At 50.5% G+C, this 24,031-nt stretch overlaps 1 protein-coding gene across 1 annotated transcript in view; it reads left to right on the top strand.

Annotated features, from left to right (window-relative positions):
* Positions 1-15,909: 15,909 nt before the first annotated feature.
* The window catches only part of LOC144726624 (uncharacterized), a 123,591-nt gene continuing 115,469 nt past the window's right edge, over positions 15,910-24,031 (top strand). Inside the window, exon 1 of the mRNA XM_078605355.1 lies at positions 15,910-16,529. Coding sequence (XP_078461481.1) covers positions 16,489-16,529 — 41 coding nt within the window. The 5' untranslated portion in view covers positions 15,910-16,488. The remainder of the gene's footprint in view (positions 16,530-24,031) is intronic.

Below are 24,031 nucleotides of genomic sequence, written 5' to 3'. Positions count from 1 at the left end.
CCCCAAAGGTGGGCCGTCAATTTCCGGTTTTCCCGTCCATGCCGCCATCTGATCCCAGCGCTTGAGGTTAAATTTAGCGTTCAAGCAGCGCGCCACCCATCGTGATGTAAGCGGTTCGTGGCCGCATACCGGCAGCGAGATGTTGAGTTCCTGGGACAGCTCCAGCATACGGGAAAGAATGAGAGGATCGAGGTGATCAGCCATCGCGTCGGGGTAAGCGGCCATGGCTAACGCCACCAGCGCCCCCCGGTAAGCCAAAGGCGACTCCTCTGATCCTCGACGACGTGACATAAATTTTCTCATGGCTGCCGTCGGCGGGTCGTAAAACTCCGCCATTTCAGCGAGAGCATCACGAAGCGTCTTCTTCTTGGACGCCGGGATAGATCGGAAGACCGCCAGGGAAACATCATCCAGCAGCGTGGGAAACGCTTCCAGCGCCTCCGCCTCCGTCCAACGCACGGATCTAAAAGCCGACTCGAAGCGCCACGTAAAAGCACTCCAATCGCCCCCGGCAATAAATTCTTTGATCTGTGGAAGACGATGTCCGCGGTGGCAGGCAGACGCCTCGAGCGTCTCATACTCCGCTTCCCGCGTTCTGCAAGTCTCCGTCAAAATGGCGTCCGGTGGCCGCGTGGTGTCAGCCTCGTGCAAGATGGCATCCAACGGCTCCGTCGCCGCCGCCCCGCCCAAGATGGAGGCCACCCCCCGTGTGGCAGGAGCGATGGCGGACGTCGTTTCCCGCCGAAGATCTTGGTCCTGGGCATTAAGCTGTAACGCTGGCGGCCGACCCAGGGCCGTAGAGGACGCGACCGCTGTCACCAATTTGAGCAAAATCGCGCGGAGCGACTCGATTTGCTCCGCCATCAGCCGCCATCCTTCGTCCGCCCTCGAGGTGGTCGTTTCTTCCTCCCGTCGGCGATGAGCGGCATCGAGGCGAGCAGCAGCCGGAGGCAGAGGAGCCGTAGCTCCCATCACATCGTCCTTGTCCGTCTCCACAACCTCTTCCGATGGAGGGTCGGGTGGGTTCTTCTTTCTGAGGTGCTTGGACATCTTGAAGATCGTCTAAACGGTCCCAAAATAACTTCTGACACCAATGTAATAATACTCTGGAGACGGCTTGTGGAATCGGTCATTTTATTTACTTATCTCAGTTCACAAGCACTACCTGTTGCTGGCAGGCAACGGAAAGTGAGCAGACAGATCGCAAGAGACGCACCGCCACGTGGCACTCGGAGCCCCGCTCGCGCGTGGCCCCTCTCTCTCTTCGTTCCTTGTCTGACCACGTGTCCCTCGGCTCTTCACGTGGTACGCTCCAGCCAATCCTTAATAGCCTGCGCTGAATGTTCCAGATTCCCCCATCAACTCCCGGGACCACGCCCCTGACTTGTCTTCCCATTGGCTGAGGCCAAGACCAGCAGAACCAATCATCCTAGCTGACATCCCTCGATGACGCCAGGGCCATGCTCCCAAGCTCTCCCCCCATTGGCTGTAGAGCAGGACCGGCAGAGCCGATCACAACGTGAGCCGGACATAGGCTCTCATTACATCTGTACACTGTGTGTGTGTGTACTGTGTGTATGTGTGTCCACTGTGTGTGTACACTGTGTGTGTGTGTGGTGTGTACACTGTGTATGTGTGTGTACACTGTGTGTGTGTGGTGTACACTGTGTGTGTGCACTGTGTGTGTGGTGTGTGTGCACTGTGTGTGTGTACACTGTGTGTGGTGTGTACACTGTGTGCGTGTACACACTGTGTGTGTGTGTGGGGTGTACACCGTGTGTGTGTGTACACTGTGTGTGTGTACACTGTGTGTGTGTACACTGTGTATGTGTGTCCACTGTGTGTGTACACTGTCTGTGTGTGTGGTGTGTACACTGTGTGTGTGTACACTGTGTGTGTGTGGTGTGTACACTGTGTGTGTGTACACTGTGTGTGTTAGTGTGTACACTGTGTGTATCTCGGCCTCGCTGTGCGCTGCGTTGCACCGCTAGTCGAGTAGATAACCTTGCGTTCAATAAACCCTCGGAGCCAGGATGAACGTCCAACTCCAATCGTCATTTATTGATTGTAACAAGGTAAAACTGGTGAGAAAACACAGATACAGCATCTGTTATAATCCGGAAACACCAACACAATGAACACCACAGAATCAGAACATTGTCTTAGATAATAGATCCTGGACGGACCAGGCCCCTACATTACCACTGAACAACTAGACAAAGCACAAGCCGGTGCGTTGCATACAGACACATCGTGTATTCATCCCACTGCACCCCAAATGTACAGCATTACACATAACACTAAACTGTGGATGAGATACTTCGTCATCTTTACTCTCAGGATCGCAACATAGGCACAAGTCTGACTCGACCTACTAAATCACAAGTAACATCCACAATAAGGAAAGTCGCAGGCTTCGTTACTAACTAGGCCTCGTAGTTACTACAACAACTTAACGGCACCATAAAGGCATTTACATCACTATAACGGTCATTCCAACATCACAACAGCATTGCCAATATTATAGGAATATAAACAAACTTACAGATAATGCTTCTTAAGCTCCCACAATGGACAAGTGCGGCTGTGGTCTCACTGAGATGCGATGCGTGCCGCCATCTTGACTTATCTGTGTAATGGCCGACGCCCGCGTGGTACAGTGGAAATCTAACATCATCACTTCCTGGTCACTTGACCAAAATTAGCATAAAAAACAGGAACTTCCTGTGAACGCACGCTCCACATCTGCCCTGAGGCAAGACACTCCCCGTCTGGTATCTAGGAGATACCACCATTTATTTCCTATCTCCTAAACAAGTGTATAACAACTTCAACGGGTCGACATATTTGTCCATGTCTTTGCGAGAGAGAAGTAGTACTATCTCGACTATGGGCCTGATGAAATTTCTTGCGACACCTTGCTTCGCAATCATAACCTCGACCTTTCGAACTTTTCCATCGGCACTTGGAATCGACTTGAGGATGCGGCCCATTGGCCACTCATTCCATTTGGCTTGGTTGTCCTTCAGTAGGACGAGGTTGCCTTCTTGGATGTCTGGTCTGTTAGACTGCCACTTGTTGCGCACTTGGAGTGTCGTAAGGTACTCGTTTTTCCAGCGATGCCAGAACGTGTTTGCAAAGCTCTGCACTTGTCTCCATTGACGTCTGTAGAGGTCTGCAGTGCTGGCCTCCTCGGTAGGTGCTGTGAGCACGTCTGTCTTCTGGGTAAGAAGTGTAGCAGGAGTCAAGATGAATGGTGACTCTGGGTCGGTTGAGACGGGGATCAGGGGTCGTGAATTAATTATGGCTGAGACCTCGGCCATGAGAGTGGTTAAGACCTGATGAGAGAGCCGTGTGGACCCGACATCACATAGCATGGAGTCGAGAATGCGTCGAGCAATCCCGATCATGCGTTCCCAAGCTCCACCCATATGCGAAGGGTGGGGAGGATTGAAGATCCATGTGCAGCCTTGATCACTAAGGTATTTCCTGACAGAATCATCTTCGACATTCTCCGTATTGATCTTAAGCTCTTTACATGCTCCTATGAAATTGGTTCCACAATCAGAACGGAGTTGCTTGGCTGGCCCTCTGATGGCGAAGAATCTCCGGAGTGCATTTATAAAGCTCGAAGAGTCCATGGACTCGATGACTTCGATGTGCACTGCTCGTGTACTCATACAGGTGAACAGCACTGCCCAACGTTTGCTGTTCGCGAGCCCTCCTCTGGTGCGGCGGGAGATGACTGTCCATGGTCCGAACACGTCGATCCCTACAGAGGTGAAGGGAGGTTCCACACTGAGTCGATCGGCTGGGAGGTCTGCCATTTTCTGTTCTTCCTGTTTTCCACATAGCTTACGACACCGGATACACTTGTGGATTGTGCTGGCGATGCACCTCTTTGCTCCAACGATCCACAGCCCTGCAGATCGCATTGCTCCTTCTGTGAAGTGCCGACCTTGGTGCTTGACCTTCTCGTGGTAGTGGTGCACAAGTAAGATTGCGATGTGGCTCTGGCTTGGGATTATGAGGGGGTTTCGTTCATTCTCATCTAATTTTGCATTCCCTAGCCGACCACCGATCCTGAGCAAGTCGTCTTTGTCCATCCTGGGGTTTAGCTTCCTGAGGGTGCTGACCCTAGGAAGGTCTTCTCCCTTGTTGATGGCCTTGATCTCACTTGCATAAGCTGCCTGTTGCACACAGCGGAAGATTGATTTCCTTGCTCTGGAAAGCTCGTCTTCAGTGCGTGGCACTGTGCAGTGATGCCATCCATTGCAGCTACCAGTGGTGCCTCTCATCGGGCGATGGAAGCAGTCTGCGATATGCGTTAAATGTGCTATCGCTCGCACGAGCGTCGTCCATTTCGAGAAATGTTCAAAATGGTGTGGACTCAGTGGACTTCTTGGTCGCACATTTGTTACGAAAGTTGTCACTTGAGGACGAATCTCCTTGTCGGACTCGGGCTCTACGAGTCCAAAGGTCTCCTTGGTAGTACATGGGCCACCGTCACGTCGTAACAGGAACGCTGGACCCGTCAGCCAGATGGTTTGATTCAGCAGAGATGCAGGGACAGACCTAGTTGCGAGATCTGCTGGATTCTGGTCAGTTGGAACGTAATTCCATTGCTCCGGCTGCGTCGATCTCCTGATGCGCTCCACCCGGTTGCTGATGTAGGTGTAGAACCTTCTGGTTTGGTTGTTTATGTAGCCTAGTACGACCTTACTGTCCGTGTAGAACTTAACCGCGTCCAGTTTGACGTCAAATTCGTCTAAGATCAGTTCCGCCACCTCTGTAGCAAGAACCGCTCCACACAGCTCAAGCCTTGGGATGGTATGTTCCGGTTGTGGGGCCTTGCCGTGGAACTCCTTCCAGGATTCCCACTCGGATGACAGCTCCGGGTCTAGGAACGAAGAGGCCACGGCCGCAGCAACCACCGCCACGACCACCAGCAGAGCGACGAGCAGCGGCTTCGTCTTTGGCTTCCTCTTGTCAGTGAGGACTGGATAGGAGAAACGTGGAGAAACAAAATCCAGCGAAGATGGTGGATGTACGTGTGAAGTTGTGGTGGTTTCTTCGTAAGTCTGCACGGTACAGCCTTGACTTCTCTCGCCGAGTTTCTCTTTCTGCGTGAAGTTGTTGGGGCACGGTTTGAAGAGCGACGTGTGTCCATTCGTGAGCACACTTGTTCTGAATGTGCTAATGCGGTCTGGTTTGTGTGTTCCATCGAGACAAACGTCACCTACGATGACCCATCCTAGGTCAAGTCTCTGGGCGTAGGGTGCGTCGTGAGGTCCATTGCGTTGGTCGCGAACCTTGTGGACTCTCAGCATGTCCCTGCCGAGCAGAAGTAAAATCTGCGCTGCGTGATCCAATGGCGGGATGAACTCTGCTATGGGTTTCAGGTGTGGGTGGTGACGTGCAACTTCGGGCGTGGGAATCTCACTCTTGTCGTCCGGTATCTCGTTGCACTCTGTCACCGTAGGAAGAGCTAGCTTCATGGTGCTATCTATGGCTTCCACCATGAGGCCGCTCGCTCTTCTTCCCGCTGTCTCCATCAGTCCTGAGCATGTTCTGAGCGTGTATGGAAAGGAATTCCCACCTACACTTAGCTGATCAAAGAACTCTGACCTTGCCAAAGACCTGTTGCTCTGGTCGTCCATTATGGCGTACATACTTACTGCCCTTTCAGGATCTCCTTTGGGATAGACTCGGACGAGGCATATCTTTGAGCAAGATCTTCCTTTGAAGCCTTCTCCACAGACTTCTGTGCATTTGGTTGTGATTGACGAAGTGAGTGCGGCGGTCTCGCCTTGCTCCCCGCCGTGCTCTGCTTCGGGATCGAAAGCCTTAGTGCCACTGGGTTTGGAGTAAAATGTGTGCAGAGCAGTTGCGTGCTTGTCACTGCCACATTCCTCGCACTTGATATCTGCCTTGCAATTCCTTGCAAGGTGGTTTGTAGAAGCACAGCATTTGAAGCACACTCCAAATTCTTTCAGCATGTTCTTCCGCTCTTCCAATGGCTTCCTCCTGAACTCATGGCATTTCTGGAGGGAGTGAGGTTTATCATGCAATGGGCATTGCTTCTCTGGATCCTCTATCTTCTTCTTTGTGGTGGTTGCCTGGACGGAGTTTGCGAATGTCGGAGGAGAGACCTCAGTCCTGTGTACGGAAATTGGCACTCTCGCTGTTCCTCGTTTCGCCATTGTCCTTTCCATTTTTGGGAGATCTGGACTGGAAATCCCCGTGGTGCCAAACATGAAACTCGGGTCATTTCTAGTCTTAGCCAGGTTGCGGATAAACTTCTAGAAAAAAGAGAATGGGGGGAATGCAACCTGATGCTCTGACTTGTATCTTGAACCCGCTGTTCTTCATTTTTCCTGCACGGCAAATGGCAATTTCTCTACGATGGGGTTCACGCCATGGTAGGTATTCAAGAAAATGAGACCTGGTAAGTAGGGATCAGCCTGGGCTGATTCAAGCTCCATCATAAGATCTCCAAGCTCCCGTAACCTTTTATTGTCTCGACCAGAGATTTTTGGAAAGTTCTGCAACTTCTTGAAGAGAGCCTTTTCAATGGTTTCTGGGCTACCATAGCACTCCTCGAGCCTCTCCCACACCGCATGCAGGCTTGAGGCGGGGTCGTCAATGTTTGCTGACCGGATCCTCTTTGCGTACTCTGCAGATTCATTTCCTAACCATTTCACCAACAGGTCGAGTTCTTCACTTGCAGAGATGTCTGCATTTCGGATTGCATTCCTGAAGGTAGATCTCCAGGCTCGATAGTTCTCAGAGTGGTCATCAAACTTAACGAGTCCTGTGTTGATTAGTTCGCGGTGAGCCAGGTACCTAGCAAAGTCCCCTATTCCTGCTGATCCAGGGTGTGTCCATACTGGCGCTTGTGAGGCGGCATTATTGGCTGTATTGCCTAGCATGCCGTCATTTGCGATGGCGTTGGACTGTGGGCCCAAAGGGTTTCGATCACGTTGGTTGGATCCCCTTATGTGACTGTCTGGAATGTGGGTCTGACTTGGTGCATCCACGTCTGACCCCACGTGCGCGATGCTGAGTTGGCGACTAACTGCCAGGGCGGGATATGCATTTCCACCATTCCTGTAGACAGCATTCATGTTCATTCGGTGTGGAGATGGCGATGCCTGAACGTCTACCCTTTGTTCAGTATGGTTTGGTGGAGGAGCATTGATGCATTGTTCAGACCAGTCCAAAATATTTTTTCTGATGAGTTGATCACGGTCCTTGACAGGTATCTGAGTGCCAAACTCACTCCAATTCTCTTCCTTATCCATGTTGGCTGCTGCCTCGAGCACCTCTGCCTGGGCCCTTGCAGCAGCTGCTTCTTTTTGAGTTGTAGGGTGCTTAACTTAGCATCCAGCTCAATTTTCTTCCGTGTGGCGGTAGTCACTGTAGCCACTAATGTACTCTCTGTTATGCTTGCTTCTTCTTGTATGCGAGCCTTTTCAATTAGCATGGCTTCCTCTTCAACCATGTAGGCAATACGGGCGCTTGCTGCTTCTGCTGCTGCGCGTGCCTGAGCTGCTGCCATACTAGTAGATGATGTCTGTGAGTGCGCTGAGCCTTTAGATCTTGTGGTGGACCTGAATGAGACAGAGTGCTGAGATCGTGTCTCTCTTAAGCCCTCCACACGGTCCATTGCATCTTGTATCACTGCCTGCACATTATCATCGAGCAGTTCAAGGAAGTGCTCTTGCATACGCACTCCCTCAATGCCCTCATCTGTTTTCACCTTCATCAGGAGGGAGATGTATTTATTTGCCAGGAGCTTGTAGCTTGAGCTGCTCACCTTCACTCGCTGGATGGCCCGCTGAATTGAGGCCACTGTGTCTGAGGCATTTGAAGCTTCAGATAAATCTGCTTCAACCCGGTTCCATGCCCGTTGTATCCTGGCATCAAGGTCCTGTTTCTCAGCCTCATAGCTTTCCAAGGCCCGTTGTGTCAACCTGACCTCTCTTTGGGGCCTTGAACTCCCTTGGTCCTCTTGAGGCAGGATGGGAGGTCCTGAATTGCTTAAATCACCTTCTTCAGTATCTCTCCCTGCTGAACTGTGGCTTTCCATGCTGCGATGCTTGCAGCACGATTTTAATGTAGACTCGTTGCAGAGTTCCTTGCTTGCTGCAGGCTGACTGCTTGAGAGCTGGTTGCTTGCTGCAGGCTGACTGCTTGAGAGCTGGTTGCTTGCTGCAGGCTGACTGCTTGAAAGCTCCAAGAAGAGTGTCTTTTTACTGCTGCAGGGCTGGCTGCAGCACTTCTTGGGAGCTTCAAGAAGACTATCTTGTTACTATCTCGGCCTCGCTGTGCGCTGCGTTGCACCGCTAGTCGAGTAGATAACCTTGTGTTCAATAAACCCTCGGAGCCAGGATGAACGTCCAACTCCAATCGTCATTTATTGATTGTAACAAGGTAAAACTGGTGAGAAAACACAGATACAGCATCTGTTATAATCCGGAAACACCAACACAATGAACACCACAGCATCAGAACATTGTCTTAGATAACAATAGATCCTGGACGGACCAGGCCCCTACATTACCACTGAACAACTAGACAAAGCACAAGCCGGTGCGTTGCATACAGGCACATCGTGTATTCATCCCACTGCACCCCAAATGTACAGCATTACACATAACACTAAACTGTGGATGAGATACTTCGTCATCTTTACTCTCAGGAACACAACATAGGCACAAGTCTGACTCGACCTACTAAATCACAAGTAACATCCACAATAAGGAAAGTCGCAGGCTTCGTTACTAACTAGGCCTCGTATTTACTACAACTTAACGGCACCATAAAGGTATTTACATCACTATAACGGTCATTCCAACATCACAACAGCATTGCCAATATTATAGGAATATAAACAAACTTACAGATAATGCTTCTTAAGCTCCCACAATGGACAAGTGCGGCTGTGGTCTCACTGAGATGCGATGCGTGCCGCCATCTTGACTTATCTGTGTAATGGCCGACGCCCGCGTGGTACAGTGGAAATCTAACATCGTCACTTCCTGGTCACGTGACCAAAATTAGCATAAAAAACAGGAACTTCCTGTGAACGCACGCTCCACATCTGCCGTGAGGCAAGACAGTGTGTGCGCGTGCGCGCTGTGTGTGTTAGTGTGCACGCTGTGTGTGTTAGTGTGCACGCTGTGTGTGTTAGTGTGCACGCTGTGTGTGTTAGTGTGCACGCTGTGTGTGTTAGTGTGCACGCTGTGTGTGTTAGTGTGTACGCTGTGTGTGTGTGTTAGTGTGTACGCTGTGTGTGGTGTACACTGTGTGTGTGTACGCTGTGTGTGGTGTACACTGTGTGTGTGTACGCTGTGTGTGGTGTACACTGTGTGTGTGTACACTGTGTGTGTGTACACTGTGTGTGTACACTGTGTGTGTGTGGTGTGTACACTGTGTGTGTGTACACTGTGGTGTGTACACTGTGTGTGTACACTGTGGTGTGTACACTGTGTGTGTACACTGTGTGTGTGGTGTGTACACTGTGTGTGTGTTGTGTACACTGTGTGTGTTGTGTACACTGTGTGTGTGTGTACACTGTGTGTGTGTTAGTGTGTACACTGTGTGTGTGTACACTGTGTGTGTGGTGTGTACACTGTGTGTGTGGTGCGTACACTGTGTGTGTGTACACTAGTGTGTGTGTGTACACTGTGTGTGTGTACACTGTGTGTGTGTACACTGTGTGTGTGTTTGTTTACACTGTGTGTGTGTACACTGTGTGTGTGAACACTGTGTGTGTGTGTACACTGTGTGTGTGGGGGGGGCTTTAATAATACAAAACAATTGCAGGGGACGTTTAGGGCAATGGCCCTTCATAGCATCTAAGGAGAGAGGGCCAGTAGACAGACTGAGTTGGACAATCATCAGAGCCTGAGACTGCGCCTGTTGACACAACGGGGGTCTGATGTCACGCGTTTTGAGATTGGCACGTGACTCGCCACGTGACTCGCCACACCGCTTCCATCACCTCGAAGAGGGCGACGATTCGGGCGCTTCCTGACACAGCTGGTCACGAGAAAACAGCTGAAATGTCAATCTCATCGGGCCCCAGGGCGATCAGCGCGCTCTCCAGCTCTCATCGACCACCATATTTCTCTTGCTGTGTGCTATGAAGATAGGTCATTGACCGAAATGTCGCCGATCATGTACTTTGTTGTGTTATTGAGAGTTATTGACGAAAGCGTTTGGTTATTTCGTATAAACCAGGCATGTCCAAAGTCCGGCCCGCGGGCCAATAACGGCCCGCGGTCAGATTTCATACGGCCCGCAGCTTCGGTCTTATAATGTGTTATTTATGGCTCGCTAGCTCTGTCAGAATAAATAAATCATAAAACTAATGATGTAATTCCTCCTTTCACCACACGGTGGCAGCACCATTCTAATGCTATCTGGCTCTGCATCCGTGCCATGGCGACTGCAAAAAAAAAGAGAAAAGTTGACAGTGAGGGCCGCTGCTTTCAGGAGCGGTGGGAATTACAATACTTCTTCACTGAAAATCGAGGCAAATGTGTTTGTCTAATTTGTAAAGAGACGGTTGCCTTGTTTAAGGATTTCAACGTAAAGAGACACTACGAGACTAAACATGCTACAACATACGACAAGCTAACAGGGAGTGACCGTGCTAAAAAAGTGAAGCAACTCCAAGCTGCTCTGGCATCGCAACAGCGATTCTTCACGCGGGCCTGTGAGTCAAAGGAAAACATCACCAAAGCCAGCTATGAAGTGGCCATGTTAATTGCTAAACATGGCAAACCTTTTACTGAAGGTGCGTTTATCAAAGACTATGTCATGAAAATGGTGAAGAACGTTTGCCCCGAGAATCAAGAATTTATGAATGTTTGCCTGGCACGCAATACTGTAGCACGGAGAGTTGAGGACATATTGTCAGATATTCAAAGACAACTGGGGGACAGGGGAGTGGCTTTTGATTATTTCTCATTAGCCTGCGATGAAAGCACCGATGCATCTGACACTGCACAACTACTTATTTTTTTAAGAGGAGTTGATGACAACATGAACGTGACAGAGGAGCTGCTTGACCTCAAAAGCCTTAAAGGGCAAACCAGAGGAACAGATTTATTCGTTTCTGTTTGTGAAGCTGTTGATGATGTGAAACTACCATGGAGTAAAGTTTCTGGGATCATTACCGATGGTGCGCCTGCCATGGCTGGTGAGCGAAGTGGATTGTCCACACTGATCTGCAATAAAGTCAGCAAAGAAGCAGGTAACGCTATTAAACTTCACTGTATCATTCACCAGCAGGCTCTCTGTGCCAAAAATCTCAAATTTGACGATGTTATGAAACCAGTGGCAAAGGCAATCAATTATATTCGCTCTAAAGCTCTATACCACTGACAGTTTCAGCAGTTTTTGCGTGACATCGAGGCTGAATACGGTGACATAATATATCACAACGATGTGAGGTGCCTAAGTCGGGGGTCCGCACTGCAGCGATTTTTCTCTCTCAAAGAGGAAATTGGACATTTTTTGGGTGAGAAGGGACAACCAATGGAAGAACTGTACGATCCTGTATGGCTGGCAATTCTGGCTTTTTTGGTTGCGGTCATTCGCTAAGAACATGCTGAGCTTATTCGGCTCGACATATTTGTGTGAGCAAACATTCTCAGTCATGAACTTAAACAAGAACCGATTGAGGTCAAGGATGAGTGACTCCCACTTGCGTGACATTTTACGCATCTTAACCACTGCCCTCAAGCCAAACCTGGTCTCTTTACTGAAATCTAGATCTCAGTATCACCCTTCTCATTAGTGTCAGCAAGTTATCTGTTCCTTGATCAATCTGAAATTGAGTGTTTTGAACGGTAACATCTGTCAGTATTAACAGTGAAAAGCCTAAAACACAATAATGCACATGGACGTATGGCACTTGTTTTATTAAACTCTTGAATAAGATTTGGTTATAACTGTTGATGTTATGTACCTGTAGATGTGACACAAACTATTGCTTTCTGAAAGATTTTGTAAAAGACAAGGGCAAAATTCACTTGTTTTAAAGTTTAATGATAACAGACCACTTTGCATTACTTATAACTCCTGTTTAAAATGTTCATGAGGCAAAGATATTTAACTCATTGAAATTTTAAGGTATTCTATACAGTTTGTTCAATGTTATCTGACTGAATGAAAGGCAGAATTGTGTTTTTAGAGTTGATCACGTCTGCCTGAGTGGCTTATATTTGGTTACATTGTCATTTGAAAAATAAAGGTAATTGTGACAATGAAATTTTTTTTATAACAGCGTGTATTTTCACGTAAGTTTTGTCGTTAAAAAATGTCAGAAGGAACTATTGGTCCCCGGGCATCTTCACTTTATCAAATTTGGCCCTCTTTTCAAAAGGTTTGGACACCCCTGGTATAAGCGCATGTGGAGTGTAACGTCCGAGGTGTTTGTTGTGAGTGTATGTGTCTATCCGTGTGTGTGTCTATCCGTGTGTGTGTCTGTGTGTGTGTCTATCTGTGTGTGTCTATCTGTGTTTGTGTCTGTGTGTGTCTATCTGTCTGTGTGTGTCTATCTGTGTGTGTGTGTCTATCTGTGTGTGTGTCTATCTGTGTGTGTGTCTATATGTGTGGTGGTCGCGGGTTGCTGAGAAGATGGAGTCTGCCTCAGTGGCCCGCGATCACAAATCACTATTTAACTCTATCAAAAAAGTAACCTGCAGCGCCACACTTATTACCATCATTAGGGGAAAAACGGTGATCCAATCTCCGACCCCCAGGAACAAGTTTGCAGATTTGCTGAGCATTTCTGTGAGGTCCTGGGGGAAGGGAAATCCCTCAGCCAGGAAAACATCGTGGCACAAAGTGGGAATGACCCTGCTGAGGCTGCGGTGCCTCAAACATTGGAAGAAGTCACCCCCTGTAAGTGGCTGGCTGAGGTGCCATCTGTTGAGGAAGTACAGAAGTACTGAAGGCAAGACTAGGAAAGGCACCGGGCAGAGATGACCTCCCAAGCGAAATGCTGAGGGATGGTGGCGTTTGTGCCCAGACTGCCCTATATGACATCATAACAACAGTCTGGACCACTGGATGGGTTCCACAGGATTGGAAGGCCCTCGTGGTCCCCCTCTTTAAGAAGGGGGACCGCACAGACTGTAACAACTACAGGAGCATCTCACTCCTCAGTGTGCCGGGAACGGTCCTGGCAAGGATTATTCAACATCGCCTTGCTAGGCACGCTGAGGAGAGGCTTGTGGAGCCCCAATGCGGTTTCAGGAAGGGGCGGTCCTGCAGAGATGCCATATTTTCTGTCCGTCTGCTACAGCAGAGGTGTACGGAATTCCAACAAGACCTACATCTCTGCTTTATTGACCTGGTCAAGGCCTATGATACCATCAGTAGGCCTGGGCTCTGGGCTGTTCTTCGTGCTTTCGGAGTCCCTGACCCTCTGCTCACGATCGTTAAGGACCTTCATGATGGTGAGCGGGCCCGGGTAAAACTACGTGGCCGGGAGTCGGAGCCATTCCCTGTACACCTTGGGGTGCGACAGGGATGTCCTCTGGCTCCCACATTATTTAACATCTATTTTGACCACGTAGTTCGTGAAGTCTTCAATAGCTGTACCGGGAGAATTTCCATTTGGTACAGATATAATGGGAGGCTAATCGATGCCCGGGTGCGATCAAAGGATGGCTCCCTATTGGTCAACCACGTTATGTATTCCGATTATTTGGTAATAGTTGCTCATTCAGAGGAAGAGTTGGAGACGCTGCTGCTGAGACTGGAGCGTGCCACTAAGAGGTGGGGCCTTACTATTAGCCCCACCAAAACTAAGCACCTGCCTTGGTATTTTGTACCATCGGACACTCCACCCCTACAACTCCCAATCGGTGATGGGGCAGTTGTGGAGAGAGTGGAGAGTTTCCCATACCTGGGCAGTGTGCTTATGACCAGCTCCAGTTTAACTGCAGAGGTCTCCGAATCAGTCGAGCGGCAATATCTTTTCATTGGTTGCGTAACCTGGTGTGGCAGCTACCTGGTCTGTCGCTCCGCACGAAGCTTCAGGTCTTCTCGGCCACAGTCATTCCCTCCCTTCTCTACGCTTGCGAAACGTGGACCCCCCTAATGGAGTATCTGTGCCGGTTAGAGACATTTAGGCTGGCCTGCCTACGATCCATCCTGGATTTAACCAGGCTGGATTGTGTGAGGAGCTCAGAAATCCTTGAAAGATCTGGGCAAAGTCCCATTGGTGAGTTCCTCCGACAGGTAAGGTTGCGTTGGCTGGGTCATGTAGCCCGCATGCCCAGCCACCGCATGCCTAAACAGCTATTGTTCGGCCGGATCGAGGGGGCTAAACGGGCGCGGCACGGGCTAGAGAAGAGATGGAGTGATGTGGCACAGGAGGACGTGGATCTGAGTGAACTTGCCGATGACTGGTACCAGCGGTGTCAAGATCGGCCTCTGTGGAGGAAGCTCGTGAAGGACACTACCGGGCAGTTGGAGGCAGTCGCCCTCCAACAACAACGGAGGATGGAGGAGCGACGCTCACAACAACGAGCGGAGCGCCGGGTGGCTAAAGAACAGCAAGTTGGCACAGTAGAGGGCACAGGTGGTGCATCAGCCAGTCATCTCGGTCATCTCAGTCAGTCGACCCGTGGCACCTGGGTCTGCCCCGTGACCTCCTGCCAGCGGGTGTTCGACACTTCACGTGGCCTCAAGGTGTACATGGCCTGGCACAAGCGTCGTGGTGATTTCACCGCCACTTAGTGGCGAATGGCGGTTGTTGTGTGTCTATCTGTGTGTGTATCTGTGTGTGTGTCTATCCGTGTGTGTGTCTATCAGTGTGTGTGTCTATCTGTGTGTGTCTATCTGTGTGTGTGTCTATCTGTGTGTGTCTATCTGTGTATGTGCGAGAGTTTGTGGCGTCCTGGTATTTAGATAAGGATGTGTACGTGTATGTATGTATGTATGTGTGTATGTATGTGTATGTATGTGTGTCCGTGTGTCTATAATGCACATAGCGCCTATACGTGTGGGAGAGTGGTGGCGCAGTGGTTAATGCGCTGCGCTGTAAACCCGGCCATCCGAGTTCGATTCCCGCTCACGGCAAACCCCGGCGAGGATAATTATCTGAACCCTTCTCCCCTAGGTCGATTCGGCCTCGATGCCACGAGGGAGACAAAGGCGGCCAGGCATGGTGCTGGCCACCCACCACCTCGTGTGCCGTGTCTGCCTTCATAGGTGCTGGCTAACAGCACTTGCCCCAACAGTCTGTTAGAGGCTACACGGGGGTCTTTGTCCTTGGGGAGCGCATTGGTTAGCGCAATGCCGCTATACGAACCCTGCGATGCGAGAGTTTGATGTCGGCTGACGGCGAACAACCTCCGTGACAAGACACCTGAACCCGAGCCTGGCCTTCGACGAGGTCAACTCAGCCTTTAAATGAGCGATGACAAAGGCGTCAGGACCCAATCCGAACCACACCACAGAGTTTGTGCGCCCTGTCTTTTTTTACGCAGCTCTTTCACGACAAATAAAATGTAGGTATGATGCCATTTTTGTCTCATTGTCATTATTATAATAGCCGTTCACCGCCCTGCAGAACCGATCAACTCAAGTTGTCACGTGGGGCCAAATGTGCCAATTGATTAGGCTTATCAGCAATACAGGAATGTTGAAAAGCGAGCATTTTTCACATTGTTATAATATCTGAACAGGTGCTAGGCCTCCCCAAGGTCGGCTCAGCTTTAAATGGGTTTCCCGAGTGCGGTAGCTAAGCATCGGTATTAGGGAGACAAAGGCGGCAAGGGGCGCGGTTCGAACCGTAACCCCGCCACCCCCTGGCGTAGTCGGGGTGCTCGCTGACTACAGCAGCAGCACTTTGCCCCAACAGCCTCCAGGGCTACGCGGTGCATCTTTGCCTTTGTGTGCATGCACCCTGCCCCTCTCCGTGTGCACGGGGCTCGCATCGTCTCCTCCTCCTCCTCCCCCGCCCCGCGGGGTTCGCGCTTTGCCGCCTCTTCCCGCCGCTGCCGCCGCCGCTGCTCAGTCCCCACAGCGCCTCCCCGCTTGCTGCTCCTCCGTGTCCATTCCGTGTCCTCTAAGAATCGCGCGCCTTGTGCGAGACATCACCGGACCAGGCTTCTCAGCTACCCAAGGAACCGCATTAAACACCTGGGGGGGGGGGGGGGGAGCTGACGACTCCTTTAGTCGCTGTGGCTGGCCAGAATAGAAGGGTCACCGTCCATAGGAGAGACACACAGAGAGAGGGCGACTGGCGCCCAGAGTTTCTGAACGAGCCGGAGCGCGAGGCGAAGAGGAGCGGAGACGACTCCCGAACCGCGCTGGTCGCTGCTGCCCCAGCGGCGAGAAAGTTACTGCGCCCGACAAACAAGAGCAGCCCTGCTGCGGCTGCTGCTGCTGCCACGCAATGAACGCGGCTCCGCTGCTGGAGTCGCCGCTGCCAGAAGCGACGATGGAGCCGCGGCCATGCGGCCCGTAGCGGCCTCCCCGGGTCACCTGGCGCCCAGGTGAGAGGCAGAGACGGCGAGAGGTGACGGCGGTCCCGGGGACCCCGAGGCACCAACAACACGGAGAGAGGGAGGGCACGCGTCGAGTAGACGTCGCTATTCTTGTGCACGATAGCAGCTGTCCAGGAGAAACAACAACCACAATGTCGAGGTCTGCTGCTGGCCACGACGAGAGGGCTCCATGAGAGAGAGAGAGGCAGCGAGTTGGTGTCGTTTTGCGCAGACTCCAGTGGCCAACTTGTACGGTCCACAGTTGGGGTTGCAACAGTCAACAGCGCAGCACGCTCGCTGGTCTTTAATGTCTCTCTATGGGTCTCTGTGGGTCTCGATGTATCCATGCGGGTCTCTATAGGTTTACTGTATTGTCCATAGTTTGGATTGCATGGTCACAATCGCACGACTGAGCTTTTGCGTCTTTAAAGTGTCTTGAATCCCCTCCCATGTATGAAGGAGACGTGCGAATCGGCCTCTTGATTCTCTGATGTGTACACCATAGAGCACACGCAGTACACACACACAGTACACACACAGTACACACTACACACACAGTACACACCACACACACAGTACACACCACACACGCAGTACACACCACACACGCAGTACACACACCACACACGCAGTACACACTACACATACACAGTACACACCACACACACAGTACACACTACACACACAGTACACACACACAGTACACACACCACACACAGTACACACTACACACACAGTACACACACACAGTACACACCACACACACAGTACACACAACACACACAGTACACACCACACACAGTGCACACCACACACGCAGTACACACCACACACGCAGCACACACCACACACACAGTACACACTACACACACAGTACACACCACACACACAGTACACACCACACACGCAGTACACACCACACACGCAGCACACACCACACACACAGTACACACCACACACACAGTACACACTACACACACACAGTACACAGTACACACCACACACACGGTACACACTACACACACAGTACACACCACACACACAGTACACACTACACACACAGTACACACCATACACACAGTAAACACACACACAGTACACACCACACACACAGTACATACCACACTCACAGTACACACCACACAAACACAGTACACACACACACAGTACACACTACACACACACAGTACACACGACACACACAGTACACACCACACACACAGTACACAATACACACAGTACACACACAGTACACACTACACACAGTACACACCACACACACAGTACACACCACACACAGAGTACACACTACACACACAGTACACACCACACACACAGTACACACTACACACCACACACACAGTACACACCACACACAGTACACACCACACACACAGTACACACTACACACACAGTACATACCACACACACAGTACGCACCACACACACAGTACGCACTACACAAAAAGTACACACCGCACACAGTACACACTACACACACAGTACACACCACACACACAGTACAGACTACACACACAGTACACACTACACACAGTAGACACTACACACACAGTACACAGTACACACTACACACAGTACACACCACACACACAGTACAAACCACACACACAGTACAACCTACACACACAGTACACACTACACACACAGTACACACTACACACACAGTACACACTACACACACAGTACACACTAACACAGTACACACTAACACAGTACACTACACACAGTACACTACACACAGTACACACCACACACACAGTAAACACCACACACACAGTACACACCACACACACAGTACACACCACACACAGTACACACCACACACAGTACACACCACACACAGTACACACCACACACAGTACACACCACACACACCACACACACAGTACACACCACACACACAGTACACACTACACACACACTACACACTACACACACACGTTACACACTACACACACAGTACACCACACAGAGTACACACTACACACACAGTACACACTACACACCCACTGTACACACTACACACACAGTACACACCACACACACTGTACACACTACACACACAGTACACACTACTCACACAGTACACACCACACACACAGTACACATACACAGTACACACCACACACACAGTACACACTACACACACAGTACACACCACACACAGTGCACACCACACACACCACACACACAATACACACTACACACACACAGTACACACCACACACACAGTACACACTACACACACACTACAAACCACACACACAGTACACACTACACACACAGTACACACCACACACATAGTACACACCACACACAGTACACACCACACACACAGTACACACTACACACACACAGTGCACACCACACACACAGTACACACCACACACACAGTACACACCACACACAGTACACACTACACACACACTACACACCACACACACAGTACACACTACACACACAGTATGCACCACACACGCAGTACGAACCACACACACAGTACACACTACACACACAGTACACACTACACACACACTGTACACACTACACACACACTGTACACACTACACACACAGTACACACTACACACAGTACACACCACACACAGTACACACTACACACACAGTACACACCACACACACAGTACACACCACACACACAGTGCACACAACACACACACTACACACCACACACACAGTACACACTACACACACACACTACACACACAGTACACACTAGACACAGTACACACTACACACAGTACACACTACACACACACAGTACACACCACACACACAGTACACACCACACACACAGTACACACTACACACACACTACAAACCACACACACAGTACACACTACACACACAGTACACACCACACACATAGTACACACCACACACAGTACACACCACACACACAGTACACACTACACACACACAGTGCACACCACACACACAGTACACACCACACACACAGTACACACCACACACAGTACACACTACACACACACTACACACCACACACACAGTACACACTACACACACAGTATGCACCACACACGCAGTACGAACCACACACACAGTACACACTACACACACAGTACACACTACACACACACTGTACACACTACACACACACTGTACACACTACACACACAGTACACACTACACACAGTACACACCACACACAGTACACACTACACACACAGTACACACCACACACACAGTACACACCACACACACAGTGCACACAACACACACACTACACACCACACACACAGTACACACTACACACACACACTACACACACAGTACACACTAGACACAGTACACACTACACACAGTACACACTACACACACACAGTACACACCACACACACAGTACACACCACACACACAGTACACACTACACACACACTACAAACCACACACACAGTACACACTACACACACAGTACACACCACACACATAGTACACACCACACACAGTACACACCACACACACAGTACACACTACACACACACAGTGCACACCACACACACAGTACACACCACACACACAGTACACACCACACACAGTACACACTACACACACACTACACACCACACACACAGTACACACTACACACACAGTATGCACCACACACGCAGTACGAACCACACACACAGTACACACTACACACACAGTACACACTACACACACACTGTACACACTACACACACACTGTACACACTACACACACAGTACACACTACACACAGTACACACCACACACAGTACACACTACACACACAGTACACACCACACACACAGTACACACCACACACACAGTGCACACAACACACACACTACACACCACACACACAGTACACACTACACACACACACTACACACACAGTACACACTAGACACAGTACACACTACACACAGTACACACTACACACACACAGTACACACCACACACACAGTACACACCACACACACAGTACACACTACACACACACAGTACACACTACACACACACAGTACACACCACACACACTACACACCACACACAGTACACACTACACACACAGTACACACCACACACACAGTACACACTACACACAGTACACACCACTCACACAGTACACACTACACACACAGTACACAACACACACACAGTACACACTACACACAAACTACACACCACACACACAGTACACACCACACATGCAGTACACACCACACACACAGTACACACACAGTACACACCACACACACAGTACACACTACACACACACATTACACACCACACACACAGTACACACTACACACACAGTATACACCACACACAGTACACACTACACACACACTACACACCATACACACAGTACACACTACACACACAGTACACACCACACACACTACACACCACACACACAATACACACTACACACACACAGTACACACCACACACACAGTGCACACTACACACACACTACAAACCACACACAGTACACACTACACACACAGTACACACCACACACATAGTACACACCACACACAGTACACACCACACACACAGTACACACTACACACACACAGTGCACACCACACACACAGTACACACCACACACACAGTACACACCACACACAGTACACACTACACACACACTACACACCACACACACAGTACACACTACACACACAGTACGCACCACACACACAGTACGAACCACACACACAGTACACACTACACACACACTGTACACACTACACACACACTGTACACACTACACACACAGTACACACTACACACAGTACACACCACACACAGTACACACTACATACACAGTACACACCACACACACAGTACACACCACACACACAGTGCACACAGCACACACACTACACACCACACACACAGTACACACTACACACACACACTACACACACACAGTACACACTAGACACAGTACACACTACACACAGTACACACTACACACACACAGTACACACCACACACACAGTACACACCACACACACAGTACACACTACACACACACAGTACACACCACACACATTACACACCACACACAGTACACACTACACACACAGTACACACCACACACACAGTACACACTACACACAGTACACACCACTCACACAGTACACACTACACACACAGTACACACCACACACACAGTACACACTACACACACACAGTACACACCACACACACAGTACACTCTACACACACAGTATACACCACACACAGTACACACTACACACACACTACACACCACACACACAGTACACACTACACACACAGTACACACCACACACACTACACACCACACACACAGTACACACCACACACACAGTACACACCACACTGTGTGTGTACTGTGTGTGGTGTGTACTGTGTGTGTGGTGTGCACGTGTTTGTGTCACCGTGGGTCTCACTGCGCCGACGAAGCCGGCCCCCTGGGTTAGATTACCGCTCACGGTCTCCCGCATAACATCATCAACATCGTCATACGGTGGCAATCTTGTCATTACCTGTCCTGGATCTGTCTTAGGTCGACTCAGCCTGCAATAAGTACGGCGTGGTGAGCGTCAGTGGTGGCGTGGTTGTTGACCACAGCGCCGTCTCGCTGGCGGGCGCTCCGACCTTAATAGGTGCTCGCTAACCACACTCGCCCCCTGCATCCTCCAACCGTAGACGGGGGTCGATGTTGTGCCCTCAGCACACGACAATACGCGTCGCAAGGGCACAACTCTCGATGAAGCCTCTGCTGCATCCGCGTGACGCCTGGGTCGCGTGTTATCTCGCTCAAGCTGCCACGCACTATCCGCTGCTGCTTGAATGCCTCTCCTCGCAACAATCATCTCTCGCCATCCTGCGATGCCGCGAGGCATCTCGCTCATGCACGTGGCGTGACCGATCTCATTGCTCCATCTCCGGGGTTGTACCGTGCTCGCTCTCGGTGCGTCCTCTCGCCTTTGTCGCTGAGGTCGTTAATCCTCCTCATCCCCGATGGGACATAAGGCCGCAATGAGTTCAATTCCACTTCTTCCTGTCCTTGGCAACATGTTGAGCCTCGCCCCAAGAGAGGGTGATTGCTGCTCCCAGATCGACCTTCAGGGTCTTACGCCACGTGGTCTCGGGTCTCCCGGGTTTCCTTTTGCCCCGTGGTGTTCATCGTGGGGGCGATGTGTCGGTGTACGGCCCTGGCCAATTCTGAGTACATGCCCGAGCTGTTTGATTCGCCGTCTCTCAATGTCTGGTTTGTGATATTCGGACAAGCGGTCTTCTTGTACAGTTCGGTGTTGTGGATTTTGTTTGGCCAGAAGATGCAGCAGTAGATTATCCTGAGTCATCTGTTATGGAAGCCCCCCCCCCCCCCCCGTGTCGGTCTTGACAACACGCCAACTCTCTTGAGCCAACAGCTCGATCTCGATCTTGAGGCTGTACTGTTTAGACCTCCAAATTGGACGGGATTGGTTGCCTGCAATTCCGTTACTACAGCCTCGTCCTGAGCCATCTTCATCGTCATCATCAACCCATTTCAGCCACGGAGTGTCCTGACCCCAAGCACATCCCTGAATTCTCACGTTGTTCCTGCTCTCTGGTCCACGCCTTCCTCCTTCTCTGCTCTCTGTGTCCTCGCGTCCCCAAGCGCGCGTCTCTCTCCCCCGTGCTCTGCATCGCTGGGTTCGTTTTTGTATCGATTCCGTCTGTGAGTGATCGTGAGCATCCTTCGTGTGGCTGGGGTTGGTGAAGAGCAAGAGCTGCCGTTCAGATATCGAGGTGGTTGAGCCAGATGACTGCGGAGTCAGGAGCAGCGGAGTGGTGAATCACTGTGACGAAGACGATGCCTCATCCATCGTGTTTGTGAACTGGACACTGAGTGGGTACGCGCTGAGTGGGTACGCGCTGAGTGGGTACGCGCTGAGTGGGTACGCGCTGAGTGGGTACGCGTTGAGGGGGTACGCGCTGAGTGGGTACGCGTTGAGGGGGTACGCGCTTAGTGGGTACGCGTTCTGTGGTTGTGTTCTGGGTGGTGACCACAGATAGCTGCATACTGCCCAGAGAATTGTAATCTTCCATTTTTGCACCAACATGAACATGATCATCACCAACATCATCAACATCATCACCAATATCAACATCAACAACATCATCATTAACATCACCAACATCACAAATATCATCACCAACATCATCATCAACATCATCACCAACATTATCAGCAACATCATCACCAATATCAACATCAACAACATCATCATCATCACCAACGTCACCATGAACATCTAGTCTATACTGCAGCAGCTTCTGCTGCTGCTGCCATGGTGTGTGTGAGGTTCAGGGTTTGTGGCTCCAGAAGCTTCGCGGGAGGTCGTAGCCAGCGATCTTCTGCGTCGTGGGGACTTTGATGAGGTGTAGGAGGAGGAGGCGTCTGTGACTTCTCGTGAGCGTGTTTGACCCGTTGTGGGGAGT

This window comes from Lampetra planeri, chromosome 24, assembly GCF_965212315.1.
Source record: "Lampetra planeri chromosome 24, kcLamPlan1.2.h2, whole genome shotgun sequence".
NCBI classification, from domain to species: domain Eukaryota; kingdom Metazoa; phylum Chordata; class Hyperoartia; order Petromyzontiformes; family Petromyzontidae; genus Lampetra; species Lampetra planeri.
This window is presented reverse-complemented; position numbering and strand designations above follow the sequence as displayed.